This window comes from Aotus nancymaae, unplaced genomic scaffold, assembly GCF_030222135.1.
Source record: "Aotus nancymaae isolate 86718 unplaced genomic scaffold, 86718_ANA_hifiasm-v0.15.2.pri h1tg000012l, whole genome shotgun sequence".
NCBI classification, from domain to species: Eukaryota; Metazoa; Chordata; class Mammalia; order Primates; family Aotidae; genus Aotus; species Aotus nancymaae.
This window is the reverse complement of record NW_026988423.1, coordinates 8,096,297-8,124,113: the sequence shown is the minus strand read 5'-3', so window position 1 is coordinate 8,124,113 and position 27,817 is coordinate 8,096,297. Positions and strand designations below refer to the sequence as shown.

Here is a 27,817-nt window from a genome sequence, read left to right as displayed (position 1 = left end):
ATTGTGAAGGCAGTTTCACAGGAACCACTTCAACTGTTACTCAATTTAAAGACTTTTAGTCTTGTCCCATCACAGTTGTTTTGCAGAGATAAATTTATTTTACAAAACAGAATTATTAGCGACTTTCTACTATGTCTTTACATACAATAACGTTTTTTGTTGTTGAGAGGAAATCTCACTCTGTTACTCAAGCTGAAGTGCAGTGGCACAATCTCAGCTCACTGTAACCTCCACCTCCAGAGTTCAAGCGATTCTCCTGCTGCAGCCTCCTGAGTAGCTAGAATTACAGGTACGCGACACCATCCATGTCCGGCTAATTTTTTTGTATTTTTAGTAGAGACGGGGGTTTCACCATGTTGGTCAGGCTGGTCTCGAACTCCTGACCTTGTGATCCATCCACTTTGGCCTCCCAAAGTGCTGGGATTACAGGCGTGAACAACAGCACCTGGCTAATAATCATTATTTAAAAACAGTAATTCCATGTAAGTGGAGGTGAATAGATTAGAGTGTGTTTTGGGTAGTAAGATGTAGGGGAAGGCTCCTTAGAACTGTCCCCCAATACTAAGTAGTGGTCATCTACTGTCTCTTGTCAGAGAGGTGAGCTCTGTGGAAATAATGGTAGAGCCAAGTTTCATTACAGGATAAAGTGATCAACAGAGGTCGGGAAAAGGAAGAACGGAGAGTGGGAGGTTGATCGTAGGCCCATAAAGGAAACACGCAGGACACAGGGTGACAATGCATTTAAGGAGTGCGAACACTTCAGGTGAGGTTATCGTGTGGAAGAGCTCAGAAGTGGAACTTGGTCTACTTTACCAGGTTATTTTTAACGTCAACTGCAGAGTACTAGTAATTTCATTTTTTTGGCGGTGACTGCCAGCATCAAAGTGCGGTAGAAGCTTCATGAGAAAGGTGAGGAGACACTGGAGAGGATAGAGAGTCCTGCCGGCGGTCGCAGTTGCGGGTGTCAGACAGCTTCACTCGGCCTGGTCTACCTACGGCTAGCAGAGGCCAACCGGAACCACGCCCCTCCAGGGGACCGGCTCCGCTATTGCGTCACTTCCGGTCCTCAGCGATTCGCCTCCGGGTTAGGCTGAGCCTCCTGCTTTCAGTGACTGGTGGAGCTGCCGCGCTGTCCGCGTTATCTCTTCCCGGTGAAAACGAACCGCAGTGTCCACCGGCGAGGAGCCAGCCCTGTCCCGGACAGAGAAAGACGACGAGGATACCTGGGAGCGGGCGGCGGGCGGCGGCCGGGCTGGGCCGGGCCGCGCCAGTGCGGGCTGGCGACTCTGCTCCTCCGCTTGCTGCTGTCTCTGGGAACTGGGTGCCAGCGCTGAGGGGCTTCCAGCGGACAGGGACCCCCTTCCCCGGCTCCCCTGCCCACCCTGCTGGGGAGGGCGGAAGATGCCGGTGAAGAAGAAGAGAAAATCCCCTGGGGTGGCAACAGCAGTAGCGGAAGACGGAGGCCTCAAAAAGTGTAAAATCTCCAGGTACCATCTCCCCCCACCCTTCGAGCTTTCCTCCTCCCTCCTTTGCTGGACAACGGGAGGAAAAGGAGTCGGGCCCGGCCTACCGGGCTGGGGCTGGAGACAGGTGAGGCCCCTTTGATCGAGCTAGGCGGTAGGTGCCGAACACCGCGAGTCTCCGCTCGACCCGACCTCGTGTTCGAGTGTGTGCACGCTGGCGATTATGGAGAGACTAGAAGAGCCTCCCACGTTATGAGTCTACGTGCCCTGCAGGGTGGGGAACAAATGCATATGTAAATTGCGCTTCAATCCCCCTGCCCCCAACCGACCCCAGTCTACTACTCTCTTATCGCTCCTCTGCCTTTTTCTAGACTTAGAAGTGAGTACAGATCCGCGGATCACTTCTAGAATTTCTTTGTAGAGTGTGAAGAAAGCAGAACATAAGGAATCTTGACAACTGTCTTGGGAATGGTAGAAAGGAAAACTTGTATACTATAATTGGCATCCATATTTAGTATTTGGAGTGGCCTAACCCGAAAGGTCCCAGCAGGAGGCCTTTTAAATTGCTGGAGCCCCAATTTCTGGAAATACAGTGCCTCACCTATGCCAAGTCCCTGTGTGCAGAGTTGGAAAGGCCCTGCATGTGTTTTGTCTTCTAGCATTCAGGACGCTGTTAGCTCTCAGTATAAATTTAATAATTTGTGAGCCCTTGTACTGTGTGTCCTCTTGGTAAGAAGACAAGGCAGAACTATATAGTTGTAGCTCTTTGATCCCTTTGTAGCATATCATGGAGGCATCACAGCAAAATTATATGCTACAAAAAATAATTGCAATTTTGGTGTGAGAATTTTTTTTTTTTTATTTGAGAGCAAGAGTCTCGCACTGTCGCCCAGCCTGGAGTACAGTGGCATGATCCTCTCACTGCAACCTCTGCCTCCCGGGTTCAAGCGATTCTCCTGCCTCAGCCTCCCGAGTAGCTGGGATTACAGGCGCCCGCTACCACGCCCGCCTAATTTTTTGTATTTTTAGTAGAGACTGTTTCTCTATGTTGGCTAGGCTGGTCTTGAACTCCTGACCTCGTGATCCGCCCACTTCGGCCTCCCAAAGTGCTGGGATTACAGGCTTGAGCCACTGCGCCCGGCCGAGAAATTGTTTTTTAAAAAATACCCATATTAGCTGCCTTTTCATCAATAGCTGGCACTTGATATGACAACTTTAGATGCTGCTATTAAAAGAAGACAGTATAATGATAGAGCTCTCCGTAAAGAGAGATCTGCTTAAACTGTGAAGTAGGTGACTTACCTAGTCTGCATCTTCTTTTTTGTAATTGGGTGACTTTTTTCCCTCATTACTGTGTTTTGGTAAAGGAATCTAAGGAGTATTTCTTGGGCTATTAATGTGAAAGATGATATACTTTTCCTATACCTCTTCTTAGCTAACATTAGAATTTGACATGGTTACTTTAGTAGCTTATATTTTTATGAGATATAGGCAAATTATTCGTTTTTGTATTACTCTATCTCATGGCCATCTTAAGTAAATATATCAAAATTATTTCAGCAAAGTATGTTAAGATAGCTGAGCAGGCAGTATTATTAGAACTCAGGTGATACTTTGCACTATCAATTTAAATTTTTAAATATGATACTCTTACATTACTCAATTACAGAAGTTCTAGTATTTCTATATCATTGTAGTAGGGTAATTATTTGAGATCCTTGAAAATAGTTTCTCTGAAGGTCATTAAATCCTAGAGGCCATTTTGAACTTACCAAATTTTATTTATTTTATGAAAAACAATGAAAATGATTTTATGAAAAAAATAGAATGGACAGAAGCTGGGATTAAATAGCCTTGTTCTAATTATTTGGACTGTTATTAACTTTTAGGGGTTTTTTTTGTTGTTGTTGTTGTTTTTAATCTGTGTAATTTAATATACCCTGAGGTCTTAAGTCATCATTTATCTTTAAAAATCTTTTTAATCTTAGATGATAAAACAACTCTTAATGTAACATTTTATTTTGAAATATTGATTCACTAAGTATCAAAATATACTTTGTAAGAGTTTGTTTTAAAATATGTATCGATTACGCACAAATAGAATTTCTATACAAATCAGTAGTAGAATCACAATAAAGATTTATACATTCCCAACTACTAAGTTGAACTTCTTTATAGTCTTGTAAAATGTGGGGACATAACTTACTGATATTTTTGGATTTTGATACTGAATAAAGAGGTGTTTGGGTTTTGTTAGCTGATAATTCTTATGTATAGATTACTGTTTCAAGTTGCAATTACTTAACAACTTCAGTTTTTTTCCAATAATGCCAACCAAAGGAAAAAAAGATCCTTTGTTTAATATGAATTGAAGTAGTTAATTTTGAACTTAGTTTTTCACTAAGAGTTGAGATGTGATAAAAATCTTAGGCATCTGTGTGTTTTCTAAGCTATTGCAGATCCCAACCCCCTGCTAGACTAATAAGTGGAGAGGAACATTTTTCAAGCAAGAAGTGCCTGGCTTGGTTTTATGAATATGCAGGTAATGAAATTAATATAAGAAGATATCAGTCATATGCTTTAAAAAGTTTCTTTGGCTTACTCATTTAACAAATTATCTGTTACAGGCCTGCTATGTATTAGTGCTGTGTACTGGGATCAGGGTCAGGACTAAAGATTGTGGGTAGGCTAAAAATTTGTTGCCAATTTAGGCTATTTCTTTAAAATTCATATTCAGTACATATTTACTGGGAGGGAAGAAACTCATTTACTATTAATAAAATATGTAAACAAAGACAGATTCACTTATTTACATTCATTGGCTAAAGTAGTATTCTGGAAAATAAAAGGTACACAATAAAACATTTTTTGTATTTGATATTGTGGAAAACACAAAGTACATCATAAAACATTTCTATTTAATATTCTTTTTGGAAATTTTCTGAACTAATTCTGAAACTTTTAGGGAGACAGAGTAAAAGATTTAAACCCCTCAGTTATAGTTAGGCAACACATTTACCTTTTCATAATTATCATTTAACAATCCACTTCCACTAGAGATGCAAGGGTAAGTAAGAAAATAAATAGACTGATATTAATACAATGTGATAAATACTATATTCAGAAGATACACTGTGAGAGTTCATAGGAGGAATATATAACCCAGCTTTTGAAGTGTCATGGGAGTTTTCTAGAGGCACTAACTTAACCTCAGCCGAGTCCTGTAAGTGGTGGATGAAGAGCCCTAGGCCCAGGGTGGGGTTGTGTTTTAGAGGTGAAAGTCAAAGCCAGCCAGAGATGAGGCTGAAGAGTTAAGCAAATATATGCAAAAGAACACTTATTTTCCATTTATACTAACTTTCTCATAAGCATATATGAAATTTTTTTCCCCTTAGAATAGTTTTTTTTTATTTTAGAGTTAACCGATTTTAAAGCTTTGCTTTTCTTCTTTTCTCTGTTTCCTTTTTTTTTTTTTTAAAACATCTGCTTCCCTTTTTGGTTTTTGTGGGTTTTTTCCCTTCTTTTTATCACCATCATTCTCCAAATGTTTGTTTAAAATAAAAGTGTCTATGTAGCTATTGCCTTGTATGTAGTGCTCATCCACATTAAGGTCTAAAGTGGTGTACTTTGAACTTGAGATATAACTTTAGGCTAATTGTATGGAATGTGAGACTATTTTGAAAGGGGGCCAGTAACTTCATTGTTGGGATCGGCTGAGTGATCCCAAAAGTACAATTTTAAAATTGTTTAGTAACAGAACCGATTCTTTCTAGACCAGAAATAAATGCTATTACTGGCATCCCAAGACAACCACTAACCCAATTTAAATGAAGGAAATTCATTTCTTACTGACCTCCATTTAAAATGTTGACCCATTATTCCAAATGCCAGTTTTATTGGTATGCATGTTATAGAATCAAAAGGTCACTCATCTTATTTCACTTATAAAGGTTACAAGACACCATAAAAATAGAAAATATTTGCCTCAACTAGGAACTTTTCTAGTTAGCATAAGATTCTAATTAAACATTTGTTTACTGTATTAGCATTTTTAATAGCCAAAATAATAATTGCTATTATTCCAGGAATTGTCCTAAGTATATATTTTTTCTTGTGACTGTTCTATTAAGTAGGTAGTATTATCACCACTTCTGTCCCAACTTTATTTTTTGAGACAGGGTCTCACTCTGTCTCAGGTTGGAGTGTAGTGTTGTGATCATGGCTCACTGCAGCCTTGAGCTCCTGGGCTCAGGCGATCCTCCCACCTCAGCCTTCCTAGTAGGTGGGAGTATAGGCATGTGCCACCACCTCCAGGTAATTTTTTAAATTTTTTGTAGAGATGGGGTTTCACCATGTTGCCCAGGCTGGTCTCAAACTCCTAGGCTCAAGTGCTCTATCTGCCTCAGCGTCCCTAAGTGGTGAGATTACAGGCATGAGCTACCGTGCTTGACCATATCCTCGTTTTATAGATGAGAAAACGGAGACTTAGATTAATTAATTTGCCCCAGATCATATAGTCACAGAAGCCAGGATTCAAACCCAGGTCCTTCTGATTCTAAAGTCCATGCTTTTAACTACTATGCTTTTATGCATTTTTAATTTAAATTTATAATGTTTATAATTATAGTTATAAACATTATTTTATGTTTATTTTTTATTTACACTAATTTTCACTTTTGCAAAGAAAGTATTGGTACTCTTGGTTACCTTGTGTTAACCATTCAATAAATATTGAGTACTTGTTTTGAGTCAGGCATTGTGCTGAGTGCTGGATATATAGTGCTGAGCAAGTCAGACGAGATCCCTGCCCTTGGGGGACTTGCCTTCTAGTGAGGAAGACAGTCAGTAAACAGGTATGTAGGCAAGATAAGTACAGATTGTGGGGCATTATAAGGATAAATATGGTGAGGTTTAGGAATAGAGAATAAGGAAGGGTTAGATGGACTTCAGATAGGCCTCTCTGTGGAGACCACTTTGTACCTGATTAGGGAGGAACCATTTGTTTGCCAAATAAACAGTAACTGTTCTGTCTTGAAATAGGAACGTCCTTATTAAAATGAAGGCAATAATTGTGCCTACTAAGAATAATACATGTAAAGCCCTTAGCACAATACCTGGTATATAGTCAGAATTCAAATATTAGTTTAGCATTACCGCATCAGATTTACTCGTTGTCTGTTTTTCACAATGTTCCAAAATTCACTACTCTTATGGAGCTCATGTTGAAGGCGCTGTGTCACTGAGCATGTTTTTTTCCCCCCTAAGCATCTGTTATGGCTGGCATGGTATTAGGCCTTGCAGATATAGCTAGGAACATTTCTTTATGGTTATAAGGAAATGAGAAAATTGAGGATGTTTTTCTTTTAGTTTTGAAAACATCACTAAACTTGTTACTATGGTATTACATCATGTGTGATAAGGCTGTTGGTTTTGTTCTTTCACAAGAAAGAAACAAAACCTCTCATTCTTGAGTGATATTTAAATTAACAATGATTCAGTAATATACTGCCTATGGTAATTAAAAACATGGAACGTGAAAGGGCAGTTTTAAAGTTTCATAGAGTCAAAAAATAAGGTTGGAATTGCATAGTCCTAAGATAGTACTAGCTGGTAGAGTGAAGTGAACTAGTAGGATGAACAAAATCATTTCTATAGCCTCTTCAGTTGAGTGGAAACCTAATTATCCAGAAGAGTTAATTAAATTTAGCTCCAGAGGTTTTACCCAGAGAGTAGTTTTATTAGAAAGATTGGAAATAATGTATTGGAAGGATTAACATTTTGCAGTCTGGGGAAAGCACATTGGTTTCAGACCTTGCTTTAGACTTAGATCCGTTACTATTTGCATTGCTTTGACTAAGTCAATTAACATTTACAGACCTTATCTAAGTTATAAGGTATTATATCTCTATGTAATCTCATTTGACTTGATTCTAACCAAATTTTAATTTGTAATCATCAAGTAATCCTCCAGTTTCTAGGCGGTGCTATACTGATAGTTCCTTTTTTATTTTTTTTCTTTTGAGACAGAGTCTTACTCTGTTGGCCAGGCTGGAGTGCAGTGGCACCATCTTGGCTCACTGCAGCCTCTGCTGCACGTGTTCAAGCAATTCTCCTTCAGCCTCCCAAGTAGCTAGGGTTACAGGCGCCTACCACTGTGCCTGGCTACTTTTTGTAGTTTTAGTAGAAACAGGGTTTCACCATCTTGGCCAGGCTGGTCTTGAACTTCTGACCTCGTGATCAACCCACCTTGGCCTCCCAAAGGGCTGAGATTACAGGCATGAGCCACCGCGCTTGGCCTATACTGATATCTCTTGACATCTTCTTCAGCTTTCTCTTCTAGTCACTAATGGCAACTTTGAGAGCAAGTTTTCTTGATGCATTAGAAAAATTTACAACATATTCTTATCATGGCTTTAAAAAAAAACATTTGTCTTTTCCCTTAATTTTTAATTGTTTATTTTTTTTTGAGACAGGGCCTTACTCTTGCCCAGGCTGGACTGCAATGGCGAGATCATGGCTCACGAGGAGCAGCCTCAAACTCCTGGGCTCTGGCAATCCTCCCTCCTCAGTCTCCTGGGTAGCTGGGACCACAGACTGGCACCACCACACTTGGCTATTTTTTTCCCCTAGAGACGAGGTCTCCCTATGTTTTCCAGGTTCTTCTGGAACTCCTGGGCTCAAATGATACTCCCACCTTGGCCTCTAAAAGTGCTGGGATTACAGGCATGAGCCATCATGCCTGGCCCCCTTAAATTTTTAAATCTGATTTTTAATTTCTTTCAGTCATATATAAGAATACTCAGTTATGCATTTTTAACACCTTTATTGTATATATATGCCTTTTAAATTACAAAATTAACACATTCTCATTTAAACAATTCTCCAAATATATAAGGAAGAGAAAGTGTCCTATAATTATCGCCTCCTTCACCTTTTAACACATGAATGTATTGTTAGTACTTATTTAAACCCAATCACATTTACCATGTTACACAAAAAACTTCACAGGGGTTTTGGTTTCAGACTATGTGTTAATGTCATCTTAGCAGCTTGGATCTCAGGCAGCAAGAATGTATTGACTTTGTATTGTGCTTGTAACCTAAAGATGGTGCTATCAAAGCTACCTGAACAGCGTTGGTCTAGTCTGGTTTATAAAGCTGGAGGATTTTCATCCTTTATAAAGGAAAATAGAGGCTTCTCTTGACTATTAAGAATTATATTTCAAGATTATATTTTCAAAATTTCATATGGTAAACACATTTCTCTCATATTATTACAAAATTTGTTTTTTAGTCTTATCTAGTCAGAAAAGAGATGTGATGATGTAATTATTATATTTTGGGAATCTGGTAACATTTTGAAAAAATGATAATTGATGTATTGACTTATTAATGTTACTAAGGGCATAAAATAAGGAACAAGTTAAATACCAGTAATTAATTTTTGGACAAATGATAGATAGTAGCTAATTGAAAGATTAAACTTTTGTTTCTACATTAAGATGACATTAATGCTTGCTATTTTAGAACCAAAATGATAAAGAAAATAGCTCTTTCTGGAAATGGAATGTAGTAATTTCCATAAGTCATTATTTTCAAAATATGTTTATCTTTTTCAGTAAATAAATTATATTTGAGTATATTTCAAAATGGCCTGTTTTATAAGTGAACATATTCCCTTTCTGATTACTGTATGAACTTTATGTTGGTTCTGACAGTCTAGTAGATTAAGAAGCTCTAGCTGCCTTGTTTTTTCATATTCATGCATTGTCAAAAATTTTATTCAAAGTAGGCGCTCAGTAAATGTTTTTTTAATGGATAGGTTTGAGTTTTTGTACTAATTCATGATTGATACTAATGGAGTATTTCTTTGCTGCTTTTTAAATTTTCTTAATTTCATATTGTAATGTGGTGCTCAAAGAATACTTCGCAAATTTTAAATTTAAATCTTGTAGCAAATATTTATACTTATCAAACCTATACCAAAATTCAAATTTAATGATTTGCAAAATATTATGGTATATTCATGGGTACCTTTAGCATGATGATTTATGTTTTATGTTGATATTATAACAAAATATGTAAATTATTTTTGTCTTTGAAGGTCCTGATGAAGTTGTAGGGCCAGAAGGAATGGAAAAATTTTGTGAAGACATTGGTGTTGAACCTGAAAATGTATGTTTTATTTCTAAGTAGAATGGCATAAAAGTGGGGTATAGCATATTCATAAATTTCTAAAAATTGAGACACTTTAATCTTGTATGAAGATTTTATTTCATGTTTAATACTGTAAATTTGCATTAAGGTATTTTTAATCAGTTTAAGTTGGGCAAATGTGTTCTTTCTTGATACAAATTTTATATGTAATAGAATAAGAGATTCTACCTTCAGAAACTGTTAGAACTTTTTACTTTTAAGAAATTGGCACATCTCAATTTCTTTATATATAGTTAATTCCAGAGGTTGTACTCTTTAATAGTTGAAGGATGGAAGTAGTTATGTAAAAATGCTCTCCATGATAAACACAGACATGATTATCTCTATGCTGACTTTTCCCCTATCCTTTATGTTCTGTTCTTTCCAGATTATTATGTTAGTTTTAGCGTGGAAATTGGAGGCTGAAAGCATGGGATTTTTTACCAAGGAAGAATGGTTAAAGGGAATGACTTCATTACAGTAAGAAATTTTTTTAAAAAACAAATTTGATGGCCTATTTGAAGATCTTAATTGATATTTTGTGCTTCATAATTTTCAGGAGTAAGGTTTCACCTTAAATCAAACCTGTTTGATTTATAACAATTAGTTTGGGGATTGAAAAAATTATATTGTGGTCTTGGCAAATGAATAGATACCCCATGTTTTATATTCTTTAAGAAAAAAACCTTAGTACAGTTCTATTAAAATTCTTTGATTATCTTCGTGAGTGACTTAAAAGTCCATTATCAAAGACCTATTTATTTACAGTTTGTTTGAGTATAAGGTTTTCCCTCTCTGAATACAGAATTCTACTATCTAAGGAATATATTTGTTGGGCAGCCCTAAGCTCTGGGGCCTCCTCTCTCCCTTCTTCACTTTTATATTTGACTTTAAAAATTTGAAGATAGAGTTACTTTTATGATTTCTTTATTGCCAAGTGAACTTCATAAAGGACAAAAGTAGAAATGTTGTAACCACTTCCATGCGATCTTTACACATTTTATAGTCCTACACTTTCAGTTTAGGATCCTGTCTTTGAACATTTTCATAGAATTGTACCTTATAAAAATAATTTGATTTTGGCTTTCCTGAATGGAGTGTGCTCAATTTCAATCAATTAGTAACTTCATGTTAATTTTCTAATGTCATGTTTCTAATGTTCCTGCAGGGTATTAGTTATCAACATTCTAAAATAGAGGAAGCATTAATTTATAATATTTTTGAGGCAAAAATTGGGACTTAATTAGCTGTGTGGTTTCCTGTTGTGATTATGCTTTCATTAACACATGTAAATATTCTCTATTTTTGGTCTGTCCTTAACTTTTTAAAAAAAAGTATTTGTTTATATGGCACTTAAATTTTTAAATTTGAATTTTCAGTGCCTTAATGATTTATAATTCTCTGTTTTAATAGACATTAACATGTAGATATGTAGATTTTATATATGTATTCTTGGGTTAAAGCCTTTGTTCATGTGAACCAAATCATAATTTCTTGAATGGAATGCAAAATCAACTCTCCCACTTCCATTTTTTTATAGTCTGAGATCCAGAGAGGCTAAGAAAATATTTGGCACAATTCCTTAGTAGTAGTGCTTAGTTAGAACCTAGAATTCAAATTTCCTGATTACCAATCTATAATACTGTATTCCTACTATATTGTTATTTTCTATATAAATTAGCATTCCTTATAAAATAGGGAACTCCTATTTTTAAATTATAGCATTTGCTACCAGTACTGAAGTCTGCCATATATCTAGGTGTCATAATATGCCCAGATAAATACGTCAATTCTGAACTTCCTTGGATTATTTCTCACCATTTAGTTAGCTTTTTAGAGTACGATTAAATATACAAAAGAATATGCAAAGAATATTGATTTTATACAACTCAGTGGGTTTTAAGATTTATGTTGTAATATCATTCATTAATGTAAGACATTTTATTTGTCATTATAAGTGAATTTTGGACTATTACTACTACTACTTTTTGGATACTGCTTTTTGAAGTATCTCAGCTAACAAGTGGCTGTTTATTTTTAAACCTTAAAGTTTCTTATTTATGTTTTTGCATAAGTTGATACTATATAAAAAGTCTTTATATAACAAAAATGTGTCAGCACAAAGCATTTCTAATATATACTCCTGAATAATTAACATCATGTGGTCTTGGGTACAAGAACAGAAACTGACTAGCACATGAACATGTTTGTTTTTTTTTTTTTTTGAGGCAGAGTCTCCCTCTGTCACCCAGGCTGGAGTGCAGTGGGCTCACTGCAACCTCTGCCTACCAGGTTCCAGCTGTTCTCCTGCCTCAGCCTCCTGAGTAGCTGGGACTACAGGTGCATGCCACCATGCCTGGCTAATTTTTTGTGTTTTCAGTAGAAATGGGGTTTCACCTTGTTAGCCAGTATGGTCTCAATCTTCTGACCTCATGATCCACCTGCCTTGGCCTCCCCAAGTGCTGAGATTATAGGTGTGAGCCACCATGCCCGGCTGAGCATGGTTTTTATTAGCACATCCTTCCTATAGGAAGGTCACAGGGTATACAAAATAAAAGCAATTATTCAGCACTTAATATGTCCCAGAAGTTTCTCTTTTACTCTTATTCTTTTCCCATTTGCCTGGAATAACATACTATAGAGCCTTGAAACTACTGAGGAATGCTTGAAGGGAGCATTCTTTACCTGGAAAATAGTTGGTTTTTTCCCCTCATGATCTAGATTACCATGTAAAATATAAAGTGTTTGTCCTCAATTAGCCAAGTCTTATTACTCCTTGAATTTTCTTATAAAAAACTTGCTGTGAATAAAACAGCAAGGAAATTTGAACCAAAGAAGACAAAAAAAATCTGTTATGTCTTAATTTAGAATTTATTCGTTGCTAGGTATACTTGGTTCTATATAATAAACATAATCTTAAAATATAAAACTTTAGTCTCAATTCCCTTGGTATTTTTCATACTTTTATAATTTCACCTGGACATCTAATGATTAATTTTAACTCATAAAACTCTTAAGAGCTATGTTAGTCTGTTAAAAAACAGAGTCTGGTAGTTTAAAACACACTGTTCAAGGATAGTAGACTATAATAATCATGATTAGTTATCTACATTGTGTAATACTTTTTAATAGTTGTTTATTTTTATTCATATAGGCTTTCTGTAACTGAATTGGCTTTCCTTCTTGTGTGAAAGACTTTGTGGGCATATGAACTTGCACGTAAATGACATAGAGTAGCCATTTTCTAAGTTTCAGGGGATGAAATTTCCATATGCTTTTCACATATATTCTTCCATGTAGTTTTCATTTTTGTTTAATAATGGCCAAATGTCCTTGCAAATCTAAGATGTTAATTTTTTTTTTTCCCCTGGAGACAGGATCTGGCTCTGTTACCCAGACTGGAGAGCAATGGCACAATCATGGCTCACTGCAGCCTTGATCTCCTGGGCTCAAGTAATCCTCCTGCTTCAGCCTCCCTAACTGGAACCACAGGAACATGCTGCCACACCTGGCTAATTTTTTTTTTTTTTTTTTAAGAGACAGGGTTTTACTGTGTTGCCCAAGCTGTGTTCTTAACTCCTGGGCTCAAGTGATCCTCCAGCCTTGGCCTCCCAAAGTGTTGCAATTATAGTAAGCCACTGTGCCCAGTATTAATTTTAATTTAATTTTGTAGTTGTTTATATTAGATACCTATATTTTGTAAGGTACAGTATCACTTACTGGTGATCACAGCAAGGCAAAAGATGTAGCTTTTGCCCTTTAGTTATATTCTGCTAGGTCAGGGAAAACAAACATTACAATACTATAACCCAGCCAACCTTTATGGCGCCAGGGATCAGTTTTATGGAAGACAGTTGTTCCACAGATGGGGCAGCGGAGAAAGGAGGGATCGCGTCAGGATAAAACTGTTCCACCTCATCTGGGAAAAGGGGTGCGGCCGGACAGGCGGCCGCCCCCTCGCCCGTCACACAACGCACATTCGTGGGGAACCTGGCGCTAAACCATTCGTACGTAGCAGAGCAGCTCCCTCGCTGCGATCTATTGAAAGTCAGCCCTCGACACAAGGGTTTGTAAAAAAACAAAAAAGAAAAAGAAAAAACAACAACAAAAAATAAGATTAAAAAAAAATAAAAAATAAAAAAAAAAACTGTTCCACCTCAGATTATCAGACATTAGATTCTCATAAGGAGCATGCAACCCAGATCCCTCACATGCATAGGTTCGCACTCCTATGAGAATCTAATGCCGCTGCTGTTCTGACAGGAGGTGAAGTTCGAGTAGTAATGCTCGCTTACCCGCCTGCCGCTCACCTCCTCCTGTGCAGCCTGGTTCCTAACAGGCCCCGGACTGGTACTTCTGCTCAGCCCAGAGATTGGGCACCCTGCTGTAACCATAAACCTAGGTAGAATATGACAAGTGCTAGAGTGGAAATACAAGATACTATGAAAGCACAGATGCTAGTAAGGTCAATTTCAGCTGAGTAAGTAGGTAGATCTTTATAGGTGTGGCCTGTGAACTAGAACGTGAAGAATGATTAGGATTTAGTTGGTTGAGGATATAGGAGAATGTTTCAGAAGAGGGAAATTGTGAGCAAAGCCTTGAGGAGGAAAGAAAGTAAATGTTTGAGGGAAGTAGTTTGATTTCTTAGAATTGTAAGGTACATAAAGAAAATTGCCAGGATAGATTTGGAATTGTAGCTATTTTGAGTGATGGCTCCATTGTGAAGGGCTTTAGCTAATATATTGAGAGAGTTTAAATCTATATTACAGATATTGGGAAACCGTCAGAGATTTTAAAGCACAGGAATCTTAAAAGATTTTTGGGATAATTTTCAATGAGCAATTGTTTTAATAAAGTCATAGTCTCTTTTGAGAGTCTTTGGAGAACTATGGACCTCATCCCATTAAGAGGCACATGTACTGCTACACACAAAAATTTGATGTGCTATCAGGAGGTTGTGGAATTTCTCTTCCTTCATCTGTAGATATGAGGTTCCAAGGATGCTTGGCAAGTTTTTATTCTGGCATACTGTACTAGAGCAGAGGTCTTTTCTTACATCTGCTAGCTGAAAGTCTGGTGTTGGAGCAAGGGTGAAATACTATGCCAGTGGAGAAAACTGAACATAGACTTTTGAAAAGGGCTGTACTTGATTATTGATACTGAAGAAAAGACAAGACAGCAGCATCTGACAACAGTGTTAGTAACTAAGCTGCCTGCCAGTAGGCTGCAGATTGTAAATCTAGTATCTGTATTGAGCCCCAGACTTTGAAGTTTAAAGGGAATGGTGTGGCTTGACCGTCTGAGAGAGAAGGGAATAGGGAACATTTATATGATTTTTTTGGTCAGAGTGGAAGAGAGGAGTAAAGGAAATGCTTTCTATCATGTCGTTCATTTAGCATTTGGGGCCCAACTACTAATTGCCATTAGCATCCCTCCCCTCTGTTGATGACAATTTCAAAATGCCTCTCTGCACATTTTCAGATACCCCTAGAAGTAGACGGTATTGTTTTGGTTGAGAAAGCTTATTTGGAGGAAGTTCTAAATCCAGAACTTTGTGACACAATTCTTCATGTTACACATCACTGTGTTACAGCACAGTCATTGTTGGGACTTAAGAATTAGTAAGAGAGCCTCACTTAGATCTAATACATACATGAGACTTTCTTCTCACTTAAAAGGTCTTTAATGAAACACAAGTTTAAAAGTCTTCCTTTGTAATCAGATGCTTAGCAATACCAGGAAATTAATTTCCAATCCTAACATTGAAATTAAAAGCCATTTCTTTTTCTAACCACAGTGGCCTTAGAGAATGGTGTATCATATTGTGCCAGTGTTCCCTAAAATCTGTGTGGTTTTATTTGGTCGTTATTCAGAAAACTATCTCTTGCTTTCCATAGTATGCTAGTTAAGTATGCATTTTCTTTTATTACAGAGGAAATATTCTTTTTTCTAAACTTCCCAATTTGTTAGGTATTGATGTTAGTATTTTGGAGCTAGATTCAATATAAGAATTGTATTGCTGTTAGTAACTGCTTGGGTTTGTTGGTTTTGCAATATCTGTTCACAATCTTTATGATACTGATGATAAATGTGGAGGTTTGTGCTTTTATTCTTTTTTTCACTCTTTAAAAATATCTGGATTCTTTCTGCTCAAGATTTTACAATAGACCATTAGGAATGGTATGGCATAGTTTCTACCGAGGTGTGTACTGTAGGTGATTTTTAATCTATTTGCCGCAAAAGAAGCATATCAAGAACTGTGCTAAGCATTTAACACATATATTCTCATTTAATCTTTATGGTTATACTATGAAATTGTTATTGTTATTTTAAAATACATATAACTAAGGCTGAAAAAGGTTAAGTAACTTGCCATGTAGTTATCCTATTAAATTATTATTATTTTAAAAATGAGGAAACAGGCTGAAAAAGGTTTAGTAACTTGCTGACGGCCACATGGCCAGAAATGGAGAAGCTAGAATTTTAACCTATGTGTTTGACTTGCAAATTTGTTTTTCCCTTCACTTTATCTCTTAAGCCTATTGAAATTACATGAGTAAGATTGTAACTTTGTGTACCCATTAAATGTAAAATATTTGGAAAAGATTGTAATTTCTTGGATTATTATCTCCTTGGTGACTCCTCAGTCACTATGTGCTTTGTGATTTTTTTGATCTACAGTTTACCACCAAGTTTCCCCCAGATAGGAATTTTGAAACATTTTATAATTAAATAAATATATTACCTACCCTGTGGTTTATTTTTGGTAGTCACCTTTTACTTAACAAATATTTTTGGTGTGCTATGTGTTGTAGCCCTGTGTTATGCCATGACAGTGATTTTTAAAATCTGGGGGTAAGGAAAGGAAGAACTTTGACTGTAAGGAGGCATCCTTTATCTTCTTTGCCTTCTTAAGTCTCAAGTCTGTTAAGATTCTGCCTGAGATTTTGTATGAAAGATGTGACTCACGTTACTTTTTTAAAAATGTGAAAAACATTACTTTAAAAAAACCTCAAAGATATAGAAGATGAGGCCCTACTTAAGTCATGGTAGGAAAGGGAGTACATGTAACTAGGTACTTAAAATGTAAGACCCTCTGAACATTTTCAAGTGATGGTTGGAGATCTTGAAGACTTCATCTCCATATTTTCAAACAACATTATAGTAGCATGTAATCTGAGAAATTTGTTTTACATATACCCATGGTACTTTCATTAAAGCATTATTTTTCACATAATGAATAATTTTTGCACTAACAGAAATCACTTAGTGAAACAGTAGGTAATGGATTTCTAATAAGTAGTAAGAATAAATTTTTCTGGTTTCCTCATGAAGCATATGATTCATTCATTCATGTATAAGGAATTAGGCCTCTACCAAATCCAGTTGACTTAACCAAATTTTGATTTCCATTTCTGACAATATGGCAGACTGAATGTGTGGAGAAACCGTTTCTCATGTAAAACACTTAAATGCTGGATAACATTTAAAAACATCTTTTTAAAAGTATACTTGGATTTGCCTATAAGGAAAATAATCAGAGGCTACCAATGAGTGATGGTGATTCCATAGAGACATATGGAGCTGGCATTTACCCTGAAGAAACCTACCTCTTCCTAGTTACCTAGTGTCTGGTTGTTGATATGTCATGCATGTTGAGAACAGGGGACACATTTCAAGCAAGACCTTAATAGGATGGGAATTTGATCAAAAACATTGATGACAAACTTATGCAGTGAATGAAGATTTGATGATCTGGACTTGGTTTTATATTCAATTAGAAGTAAAGGGCTTCTACCAGAGAGAATTCCTAGTCCTCCACCTTCTGTCTTGCAGACTTGGGGCTGGAATTCACTGTATGACCCAAGCCAAAAATGTGTTTTAGAATAAGACTCCCCTGTTTGTAATGGAAGCAGTTCTTCTGTAGAGAAATTTTACACAAACCTCAATTTTTGCAGAAAATGTTCCATGATCATTAGTTTATAATAAAAAATCACTAAACATATTGGAAAATCAATCTTAAAAAATGAACTTGAGAATCAGACCCTTTAAGATTAATTTATGAATTATCAGAATTTCCACATAACCATGGTTACAGAAAAGAGAATGATCTCAGATATCAGACTCCAAATAATTAAATTTCTGAAAGGGAAAAACAGCAGATTAAAAACTCAGGGGATGAAATGGAAAGTAGATGTAGTTGACCTGTAAGGATCAGTAGCCTACAATATCTAAGGAAATTAGTGCAGAGGGGCAGAAGGAGAATGTGAAAGAGATGCTAACAGACATGGAAGATGAATCTTTTTACTGTTGAATTTTCAGAGTTCTGTGTATTTTCTAGATATTAGTCTTCTGTTGAATCTGTGTTTTGCAAACATTTTCTTACATTCTGTAACTTTTTTCATTCCCTTAACAAGGTCTTTTGCAGAGCAAAAGTTTTTAATGAAGTCCAGTTTATTAGTTTTTCCTTTTATGGATTGTACTTTTTTGTTTTAAGAGACTCATTCCGTTGCACAGGTTGGAGTGCAGTGCTGCGGTCTTGAACCTCTACCTACTGGGTTCAAGCCATCCTCCCACATCAGCCTCTCAAGTAGTCACACAGGCATGTGCCACCATACCTGGTTAATTTTTCTATTTTTTAGTAGAGACAGGGTTTTACCATGTTGGCCAGGCTGCTCTTGAACTCCTGACCTCAAGTGATCCACCTGCCTCAGCCTCCAAAAATGTTGGGATTACAGGTGTGAGCCCCAGCTCAGTTTTGATGTACTTTTGATGTCAAGTCTAGGAATTCTTTGCCTAGCCCTTTATCTTGAGAATTTTCTCTTAGATATTTTTCTAGAAGGCTTGCATTTAATTTTACATTTAAGTCAGTGGTGCATTTTGAATTAATTTCTGTAAAAGGTATGTAAAAGTTAGACATGTTTGTTTACATTTATTTCTGGGTTCTCTGTTCCACTGATGTGTCTTAACCTTCTGCCAGTACCACACAGTCTGTATTACTGTGGCTAAATAGTAAGTCTTGGAATCAGATAGTGATGCATCATTTTTCAAAATTGTTTTAGCTGTTCCAGTGTATTTGCTTTTTCATATAAATTTTAGAATAATCTCCTTTTTACAAAAATATCTTGCTGAGATTTTGGTTAAAGAGCATATAAATCTGGGGAGAATTGACATTTTTACTATTTTGAGTCTTTGAATACTCAGATATTCCTGATATTAGTAATGTCTTTTTTTGGTCAGTCTTGCTTTGAATACTGGAAGATAGATAATGTCTCTTCATTTTTTTAGGTATTTGATTTTTTTCATCAGTTTTATGTAGTTTTCAGCATATAAGTAAGTCTTTTGTTAGAATTACACCTAAGTATTTTATTTTTACTTCAAGCTATTGTAAATGGTATTTTACATTTTAGTGTCCACATGTTCATTACTATTATATAGAAATACAATTGATGTTTATATGTTTATCTTGTATACTGTGACCTTGCTCAACTCACTTATTAGTTCTAAGATGTTTTCTTTATAGCCCATGATTTTCTACATAGTCACATTATCTAGAAATAGGGACAGTTTATTTCTCTTTTCTGATCTATGTTTCTTTTGCTTTTTTTTTTGACTTATTGCATGAGCTAGAACTTCTACCACTATGTCGATAAGAGTGGTAAGAGTAGGCATCTTTTCCTCTTTCCTCAGCTTAGAGAGAAAACATTGTCTTTCACTATTATGTTACCTGTACATTGCTTACTTATGCTCAATCAAGTTAAGGACACTCCCCTCTATTGTTTTTTGTTTTTTGTTTTTGAGAGTTTTATTATGAATAGATGTTAAATTTTTAAAGTGCTTTTCCTATATTAAATGATAACATCATTTGGCTTTTTTTTTTTTTTTTGGTCTGGTTTTGGTATCAAGGTAATCCTGGCTTTATTAAATCAATTTATCTTTTAATTTTTTAAAAAAAAATATTTTAAATTTTCTTAATCTTTTATGATTTGAGAGAGATTGTGTAGAATAAGTTTTTAAAGCCTTGGTGTAACTCTGTAGTGAAACCATCTGCTCCTGGAGATTCTTTTTTGAAAGTTTTAAAATTTTTATTCTCTTTAATAGTAGGGCTACTCAGGTTATCTACTGTATATTGTATGCGTTGTGGTGGTTTGTATTTTTCAAGAAACTTACTGGTCCATTTTATCCAACTTGTCAGATTTATATGTAGAGTTGTTCATTGTGTATCCCTTACTATCCTTTTGATAACAGTGAGTGTGTAATGATACCCCATTTCATTCCTGATATGGATAAATTTGTCTTCTGTCTTTTTTTGTCAGTCTTGCTAGAGAATTGTCAGTTTTATTGATCTTTTCAGTGTGCTTTGTTGCATTGATTTTTCTGTTTTCAATTTCAGCGATTTCGCTCTTATTTACTTTGTCCTGCTTGCTTTCTGTTTATTTTACTTTTCTTTTTCTGGGTTCTAGAGGCACAAGCTTAGATTATTAAGGCTCTTTCTTTTTTCTCATGTTTGTATTTAGCACTCTAAATTTCCCTCTCAGGAATGCTTTATTTTTATTTCAAAATTTTGATATGTTGTGTTTTCATTTAGTTTAATGTATTGTTTTCCCTTGAGACTTAACTCTCCCATGGATTATTTAGGTGTTTGATGTTTAGTTTCCAAGTGTTTGGAGATTTTGCTGTTAACTTTTTGTTACTGATTTCTAGTTTGATTCCATTGTTGTCAGAGAACATATTCTTTTTTATTTCCCTTATTTTTAATCTGTCTCTGGATTGGTCTATTTAGTTTTATGTTTTGTGGGTACTTGAAAAGAATGTGTATTCTATTGTCTTTGAATGGAGTAGTCTGTTAAGGTCGACTAGATCCTGTTGGTTGATGATGTTAAATTCTATGTGTTTATTGAATTCTATCTAGTGTTTCTATCAATTGCTGAAAAAGGGATGGTGAAATATTCAACTGTAATTATGAATTTATTTCTCTTTTCAGCACTATTAGTTTTTACTTAACACATTTTGAAGCTCTATTGTTTAATGTATATAAGGTTGCTTAGAATTGTTTAGGATTCTATGTCTTCCTGGTGGATTGACCCTTTTATTATAATATAATTATCCTCTTTGTTCTGATCATTTTCTTTGCTCTGAAGTTGCTCTAAGTCTATTTTAATATCATCTAATGTAGAAAGCCACTTTCTGCTTTCTTTTGATGTTTCTATGAGATATTATTTTCTATTGTTTCATTTTCAACCTGTCTATACTATTTGAAGTTAAAGCTTCTTCTAGACAGCATATATTTGGGTCATGCTTTTTTAAATCCACTCTGTCTTATTGGTATATTTAGACTACTAACATTTAATGTAATTATGGATATATTAGGACTTAAGTCGACATTGTATTTTACAGTTCAAAACTTTCCCTTTGTTTCCTTTTTTTATATCTTACAGTTCTTTGTCCTTGGACTTTTTCTTTTGCTGATACTTTATATTTTTTCATTTTTTTATTATGTTTTTGATTACTCATTGAAGCATTTGTTTTATACCTACTTTAAAATGTGTCGGATAATTCTGAACATCTCTGTCATTTTGGTGTTTGCAAGTATTGATCATCTTTTTGCATTCCATTTGAGATCTTGGTTTGACAAGTGATTTTAAAAATTGAAACCTGGATATTTTAGGTAGTATATTACAAAACTCTGGATCTCTAGATCTTATTTAAACCTTTAGTTTTAGCTATATTACTCTAATGCTATTCTGGCAAGAGAAATCAGGGCTGCCACCTTATTACTGCCAGGTATAGGTAGAAATTAAATTTTCTACTCTGCATCCATTGACATCTGAAGAAGGATGTCCCTTGTGACTGCTGGACAGAGATGAAAGTTCTGGGTGCCCACTAGGCTTTTACTGATACTTTCTTGTCTGAAAGGGATAGGGGTGATGGTGATAGCCCTGACTCTTCACTAGGCCTCCTCTATACAAACCTAGGGCAGAAGAGGATTGGCTGCTTGTTACTACCTGGTGAGAACAGAAGTTCATGTTACCCATGTGGTTTCCACCAGCACTGCAGGAGTTGAGAGAGAGGCTTTATTATATACTGGTAAGGGTAGACATTTTAGGTCCGCATTCAGTCTTTGCTGGCATTGGTGAGAGTTGGGCCATAGTTTTTTTGATGGTTTTTAACTAGAGTGTTTATTTTCTAAGCGTTTTCTGCTTCGTGAGGCTCCTCCTTTCTTTGTCTTTTGGCTAAAGAAAAGGCAGGGTTTTGTTGGGGATTTTTGTCTGCCCCCATTGGCGTTTCTGGTTACTAGCTTCTTCAGCTCCAAGTTTGTACTATATTAGGCAAAAATAAACTCAGAGAACTCACCACCATGTTGTTCCTCAGGTTTCCACCTTTCAGAGTCTTATGTTTATTTTCTGTAAAATGTCCAGTGATTTTAGTTGTACCTAGGAGAGAGAAAGAGTAAAAAGTACATTGACTGCATCCCACTCAAGTTACTGCCCCTTTTCCTTGCACCACTTTAGAATCAAACTCTTTGAAAGCATTCGTCTATACTTATTTTCTCCAGTTCCACTCTTTTCATTCTCTCCTAAACCTATTCCAGTAAGATTTCTATCCCTATCACTCCTTTGAAACAACTCTTTTCAAGGTGCCATTTTCAAGTGAATACTAAAAGCAGAAATACACATGCATTTTTGAACTAGAAGATCTTTTATTTTAACCTTTAGGTTTGGGAGGACATATGAAGGTTTGTTACATAGGTAAACTAGTGTCACAGGGCTTTATTCTGCAGATTATTTTATCACCCAGGTTTTAAGCCTAGTACTCAATAGTTATCTTTTATGCTTCTCTCTCTTCTCCCACCCTCCACCTTCAAGTAGACCCCAATGTCTGTTGTTTCCTTCTTTGTATTCATAAGTTCTCATCATTTACCTCCCACTTATAAGTGAGAACAGGTGGTATTTGGTTTTCCAGCAATAGCTTGCTAAGGATAATAGCGTCTAGCTCCATCCATTTTCCTGCAAAAGATATGATCATGTTCTAAATTCTGGCAAGATTGGTCAAGAAAACAACAAAAAAGCAATGAAGATAAATAATGTTAATGCAAATAAGAAAATGTTATAAATAATTTTAATCATATTTAAATAAAATTGTATGTGAAATAATCTAGTTATCAGAGAAGTATGTGACCAAAACATTCAAAAAGAAATAGAAAATCTAAATGGTTCTATAGCCATTAAAAATGTTGGTTTATTAGTTAAAAGTCTTTCTTCCCTTCCTCAGTACTCACCTGAGTTTGGACAGATGCTAATTCCAGGGTTACATAAGCTTTTTCAAAAAACAGGGAAAAAAGTAGCAATTCTCTTTTTATTTTCTGAATCCTATACACTACAAACTTGTTAACAAAACTGGCAAGGAGAGTAAGAATGAAATTTAGAAGCTAGCCTCACTTAGGACATAGCAAAAACAACCCCAAAACCTAGCAATGTATAAAACAGGTAACATGACCAAATTTGACTTGTTCTAGAAATGCAAGGTTTAATTAATATTAGAAATTTGTCCAAAGTGTTTACACATTAATGAAATTATGTTACTACACATCACAGGTCTTTGCATTATTGATTTAGTATAGTCTTAGTTAAATCTGAGAATGCTAGGTGTCTAGAGAGCATGTTGAATACTGAAATTCAGTTTTGAGTGGAACACTGTGGATCACAGTAGATGGCACAATTATTTTTGATTAAAGGGAGTCAGATGGTCTCTCAGAGGTGGCAAAAGGTGACTTAGGTCTTGATGAGTAATATTTTTATCAGCATGTTGGAGGGAACAGTATTTCAAGTAGAAATAGTGGATGCTAAAGCATGGCTGTGGCATTTGGGAACGGTAAGTTATATAGTTAGAGCATGGTAAGGTTATCTGGAAGTGGCAGGAGATGACACTAGAGATTTGTGCCAAATTGTGAAAGGCCTTGACTGTCTTGCTTCTTGCTAAGCAGTGGAATTTATCAGCCCACTGAGAGAAAGCCAGTTGAGATTTTTGAGCCTTCCAAATATTTAGTTGTCACGTCTTTAAAAATAACATGTATGACTTGTTTGCATGCTTTTGCATGTATAACTTATTTGAAGTTAGGTGCTTCTACTGCTTGGCTTTTTGTTTACAAAAATATAGGGATCTGGATTTATGACTGGACCACTTAATATAATGTATTAATTTCCTCTGTGTTATATCCTAAACTTTTAAAACCATTCATGGTTAATCTCTTTCACCAAATTGTTACATAAGAACTTTCCAAAGAAATGGGTGACAAGACCATTTTTAGCTGTATATGTGATAAAACATATTTTAATACATCTCTTTTTAACTTTGATTTTATTGGAATTTTTGAATGAGTTTTTAAGAAAAGTAATTGGACTGAACTTTCATTGATTCTCAGATTTCTTTTTTTCCCTTTTTTTTGTTGCATTGGTAGATGTAAGGCAAGAAATTTGTTATTCTAAATTTGTGAATCAGAGAATTTTAAACCTAAATTAACTTCGTAGATGAACTCACTTTTTTCTTAATAGATTCCTTCTAAGCACCAATGATTCTTTGGATTTTCTTGATGATATAATTGTTTGATATTTCTTTTATTTAAGGTGTGACTGCACAGAAAAGTTACAAAACAAATTTGACTTTTTGCGCTCACAGTTGAATGACATTTCGTCATTTAAGAATATCTACAGATATGCCTTTGATTTTGCAAGGGTAGGTGCATTTTTCATGTTTTGTTGTTTTAATAGCTTTTCATCTTGAGACTATACTTAGGAAAACTTTTTCGCTTATATTTTAGGATAAAGATCAGAGAAGCCTTGATATTGATACTGCTAAATCTATGTTAGCTCTTCTGCTTGGGAGGACATGGCCACTATTTTCAGTATTTTACCAGTACCTGGAGGTATGTATGTTTTTTTGAATTTTGAAAATATTATTTTAAAACTTAGTCTGACTGAAAGTTATACTTTTAATTGAGGAACAAATAGATTTTTAATAGTATGCTTTAAAAAAACTCCTTGAATAGAGAAAAAATTATATTAAAATGTGTACGTATCAGTTGTTATTTTAAGATAGAAGTTCATGTTTATAAATATATTTTGTAGCTAAGATATTTTCAATACTGCCCTCTCCCCATGAAAGAAATCTCCAAGAAATATATTGTAGCACAGACATTTGTCATGCAAAATTAGTTTTTCGGGGTTTTGCCAACTCAAAATGTGGCTGAACAGTAAATCTTAAGTAGAGAAATGATTTACAAGGAAGCAGCTCAAGAGAACATACTGGATGTAGGAAATGTTATATATCTTGATCTCATCGGTAGATTGGTGGTAACACAAGTATATACATATGTAAAAGTTTTATCTTTAAATTAGTACTCAGTGCTCTTATTATTCCTCAAAAATGAAAGAAAAGTACAAAATAGGTGTTATCAATATGTAAATGCCCATGAGGAATCTCTTAGAAACACAAATAGTTTAAAAGAATAATAAATGTTCTAGGAAAATCCAAATCACAAAATAACTTAGTTTACTAAATTGAGTAATTTTTTTTTAAAATACAAATATTTAAATCATTTTTTTTGCAGCAATCAAAGTATCGTGTTATGAACAAAGATCAGTGGTACAATGTATTAGAATTCAGCAGAACAGTCCATGCCGATCTTAGTAACTATGATGAAGATGGTGCTTGTAAGTATAATATAATGTATTCCTGTGAAAATAAAATTTCCAAAATCTTAAATGAGAGTATGCATTTGTGTATTATTAACATAGAAGTTTTAAACTTTGTAATAGTAACTTATTATTTAATCGTGTGAGGGATGTGGGAGAAGTAGAGAGAGAGTTTAGATTCAGCAGTATTATATAAAATCTATGCTGGTAAATGAAATGTTTTTAATTCCTCAGTAACCAAACATTTTAGCTAGATTTAAATAACTTTTGCATCCAGAAGCTAAAATTCAGCTTTGTTTCTGTCTTTCCTGGCATTTCCCTGTAGAAGAAAAGTATAGTCATGATTTTTGAGATATGACAGCAAAACAATCAGTGACTCTAGAAAAAGCTTTGAAGTTATTATATAATATCATGCTACCCATTAACAGTATGGCATATCATGTCAGTATAACTTCTCTCTGAAAACTATAAATTGATTGTGAGTAAACTGATAGTGAAATATTTATAATTTTTCAGTCCCTCCAGTTAAAATATCTGTCCATACTCCATAAAACAGGATTTGAAATAATAATAAATGAATTAGATAAACCAAGTTAATTCTGTAGAAGTATATATTATTTTCCCACCACCATTTTGGTTGGTTGCGTATGTTTTCAGTGTTCAAAAGGGTTACACGGAAAGGTACATTCCTATAAACTTCAACTGAAATTATACACTTTTTTCCTGTGACACTGAAGAAATAAAATAGCAGAAGGGATAACTTTATTTCTTCCTTAATGTATTTTCCCCTCTCTCTACAAGATGGTATAAAATTTGGTATATTATTTTAAGGAAATAATACCTAGTAGCAGTAAGCTGGCAGCCCAAAGGCTGTATATGGCCTGTAGATGTGTATATTTGTTTATTTCAAATCAATATTTAAAACTAGGAGATTTTGTATGAAAATAAAACTTTCAGATTTGTTTGAAAATTTTAAAAATTCCAACAAAATTGCACCTGTACTGCTTTATAGGAGTCAGAGGCTGGAGCCAAGTAGTAACTGTGTTGGCCTTGCTTTTCGGTTTGACATTTCACAGTATGCTACCTAGGCTGTTTTTCACTTGCCAATTATTATTCTACTTGCTCTGCTGTTTTTTTACAATAGAGAAACATGTCTGTCAAAAGCAAGGGAGAAAGACCACCAGAGGATTATGTGTTTTAAAAAGAATAGAGCAAGCCTATTTCTTTGTGGCAATGATTTTTCTACATTTAAACAGAATAAACACTGAACTCATTTAAACTGCCTTCCTGGCAGTTTAATGAATTTGGACCTCTCCTGCATTATAAAAATATATTTTTTAGAATAGTTCTTAACTCATTAGTTAGATATTCATCAGGCACTTGCTTTGTGTTCAGCTTTGTACCACATCCTGTTACTGGAATAAAGTAAGTCTCTATTATGGTCGATCCCCCTCAATAAGATTACACATTTCTTGGGGAAGCAACATAGAAATACTACCTTAAACACTTTTGAGATTGTTTCATAATTAAATGCCAGAATGCCACAGACACTTAGAAAAAGGGAGAGATTAGTATTGAGTCAGGTATTGGAGGGTTCATGAAACACCTTGAGAAGGAAGTTGCTATAGATACCATTATTCCTTGTGTCTTTAAGGGCAAAAAAGAAAAGGCCAATAAGATAGCATCATTAAATGGAATAAGGTGGGCAGAAGCAGAACCACCCAAAGAAGGGAAGGGTCAGGCCTCTGTCATTGCAGAGCTAATGGGGAGTTTGTTTTATAATTGGAGAGATGAGTTCACTGAATTCTGACAAAAATGCTTTCTTTATTTCTAGGGCCTGTTCTTCTTGATGAATTTGTTGAGTGGCAAAAAGTTCGTCAAACATCATAGCAAGAACTATTGTGAAGAAAATGCAAACCTTTTGATTCCCACGTGTATACAAGCTAATGTGATGAGGGGGAGAAAAATCCAACGGGTGCATTTTCATTCATATGAAAGACTTCTCATAGTACTTTTTTTTCCTTTTTTTAAAGGAGGTTTTTCTTGTTACATGTGATGGGCATTGAGCCACACCTCTTCTTAGACTGAATATTAAAAAGTTTTTGTTTTGAGTTATGTTTATAACATTTGTTTCAAAACAATAAAGATTCAGATTTGTGACAAAGGCCTTAAAGTGAAGATGTCCCTTGAGTGTCAGAGTGGTATTTATTTTTGTAAATTTGAATTTTTGGATTTTTGAGGTTACGATTTACCATGAATTTATAGAATTTTCAAGATTTTAAATAGTCTAATATTTGGCAACATAGTCTGCTGATGATATGGCTCATTATAGTCATCTCTACACAATTTGGAAGACTGTTGGCCTTGATTTCTGGGATAATGATTTGCTGATGTAGCTAATAAACATTTCTAGGTACTGGAAAAATGCTCCTCCTCTTAGCTTTGGGTTTCTATAAAAGCTGCCAAG

General features: G+C 35.2%; 1 protein-coding gene across 3 annotated transcripts; it reads left to right on the top strand.

Annotated features, from left to right (window-relative positions):
- Nucleotides 1–1,289: 1,289 nt before the first annotated feature.
- DCUN1D5 (defective in cullin neddylation 1 domain containing 5) lies at nt 1,290–27,517 on the top strand. Of its 3 annotated transcripts, none has more exons than XM_012455287.3 (8): nt 1,290–1,487; nt 3,914–4,005; nt 9,567–9,637; nt 10,047–10,138; nt 24,283–24,391; nt 24,477–24,581; nt 25,266–25,368; nt 27,185–27,517. In XM_012455287.3, exons 1-8 carry the CDS (start codon nt 1,402–1,404, stop codon nt 27,238–27,240), a joined length of 714 nt encoding a protein of 237 aa, XP_012310710.1. In that variant the 5' UTR covers nt 1,290–1,401; the 3' UTR covers nt 27,241–27,517. The 3 variants fall into 3 exon arrangements, with proteins under 3 accessions (XP_012310710.1, XP_012310717.1, XP_064231436.1); XM_012455294.3 differs by lacking the exon at nt 1,290–1,487 and adding an exon at nt 1,511–1,590; XM_064375366.1 differs by lacking the exons at nt 1,290–1,487; nt 3,914–4,005; nt 10,047–10,138.
- The last annotated feature ends 300 nt before the right edge of the window (nt 27,518–27,817 follow it).

Coding starts and splice junctions, on each gene's coding strand:
- DCUN1D5 (XM_012455287.3), top strand. CDS start 1,402: ATGCCGGTGAAGAAGAAGAGAAAATCCCCTGGGGTGGCAACAGCAGTA. Junction 10,139..24,282: donor AAGGGAATGACTTCATTACA/GTAAGAAATTTT, acceptor CTTTTATTTAAG/GTGTGACTGCACAGAAAAGT. Junction 25,369..27,184: donor CTATGATGAAGATGGTGCTT/GTAAGTATAATA, acceptor CTTTATTTCTAG/GGCCTGTTCTTCTTGATGAA.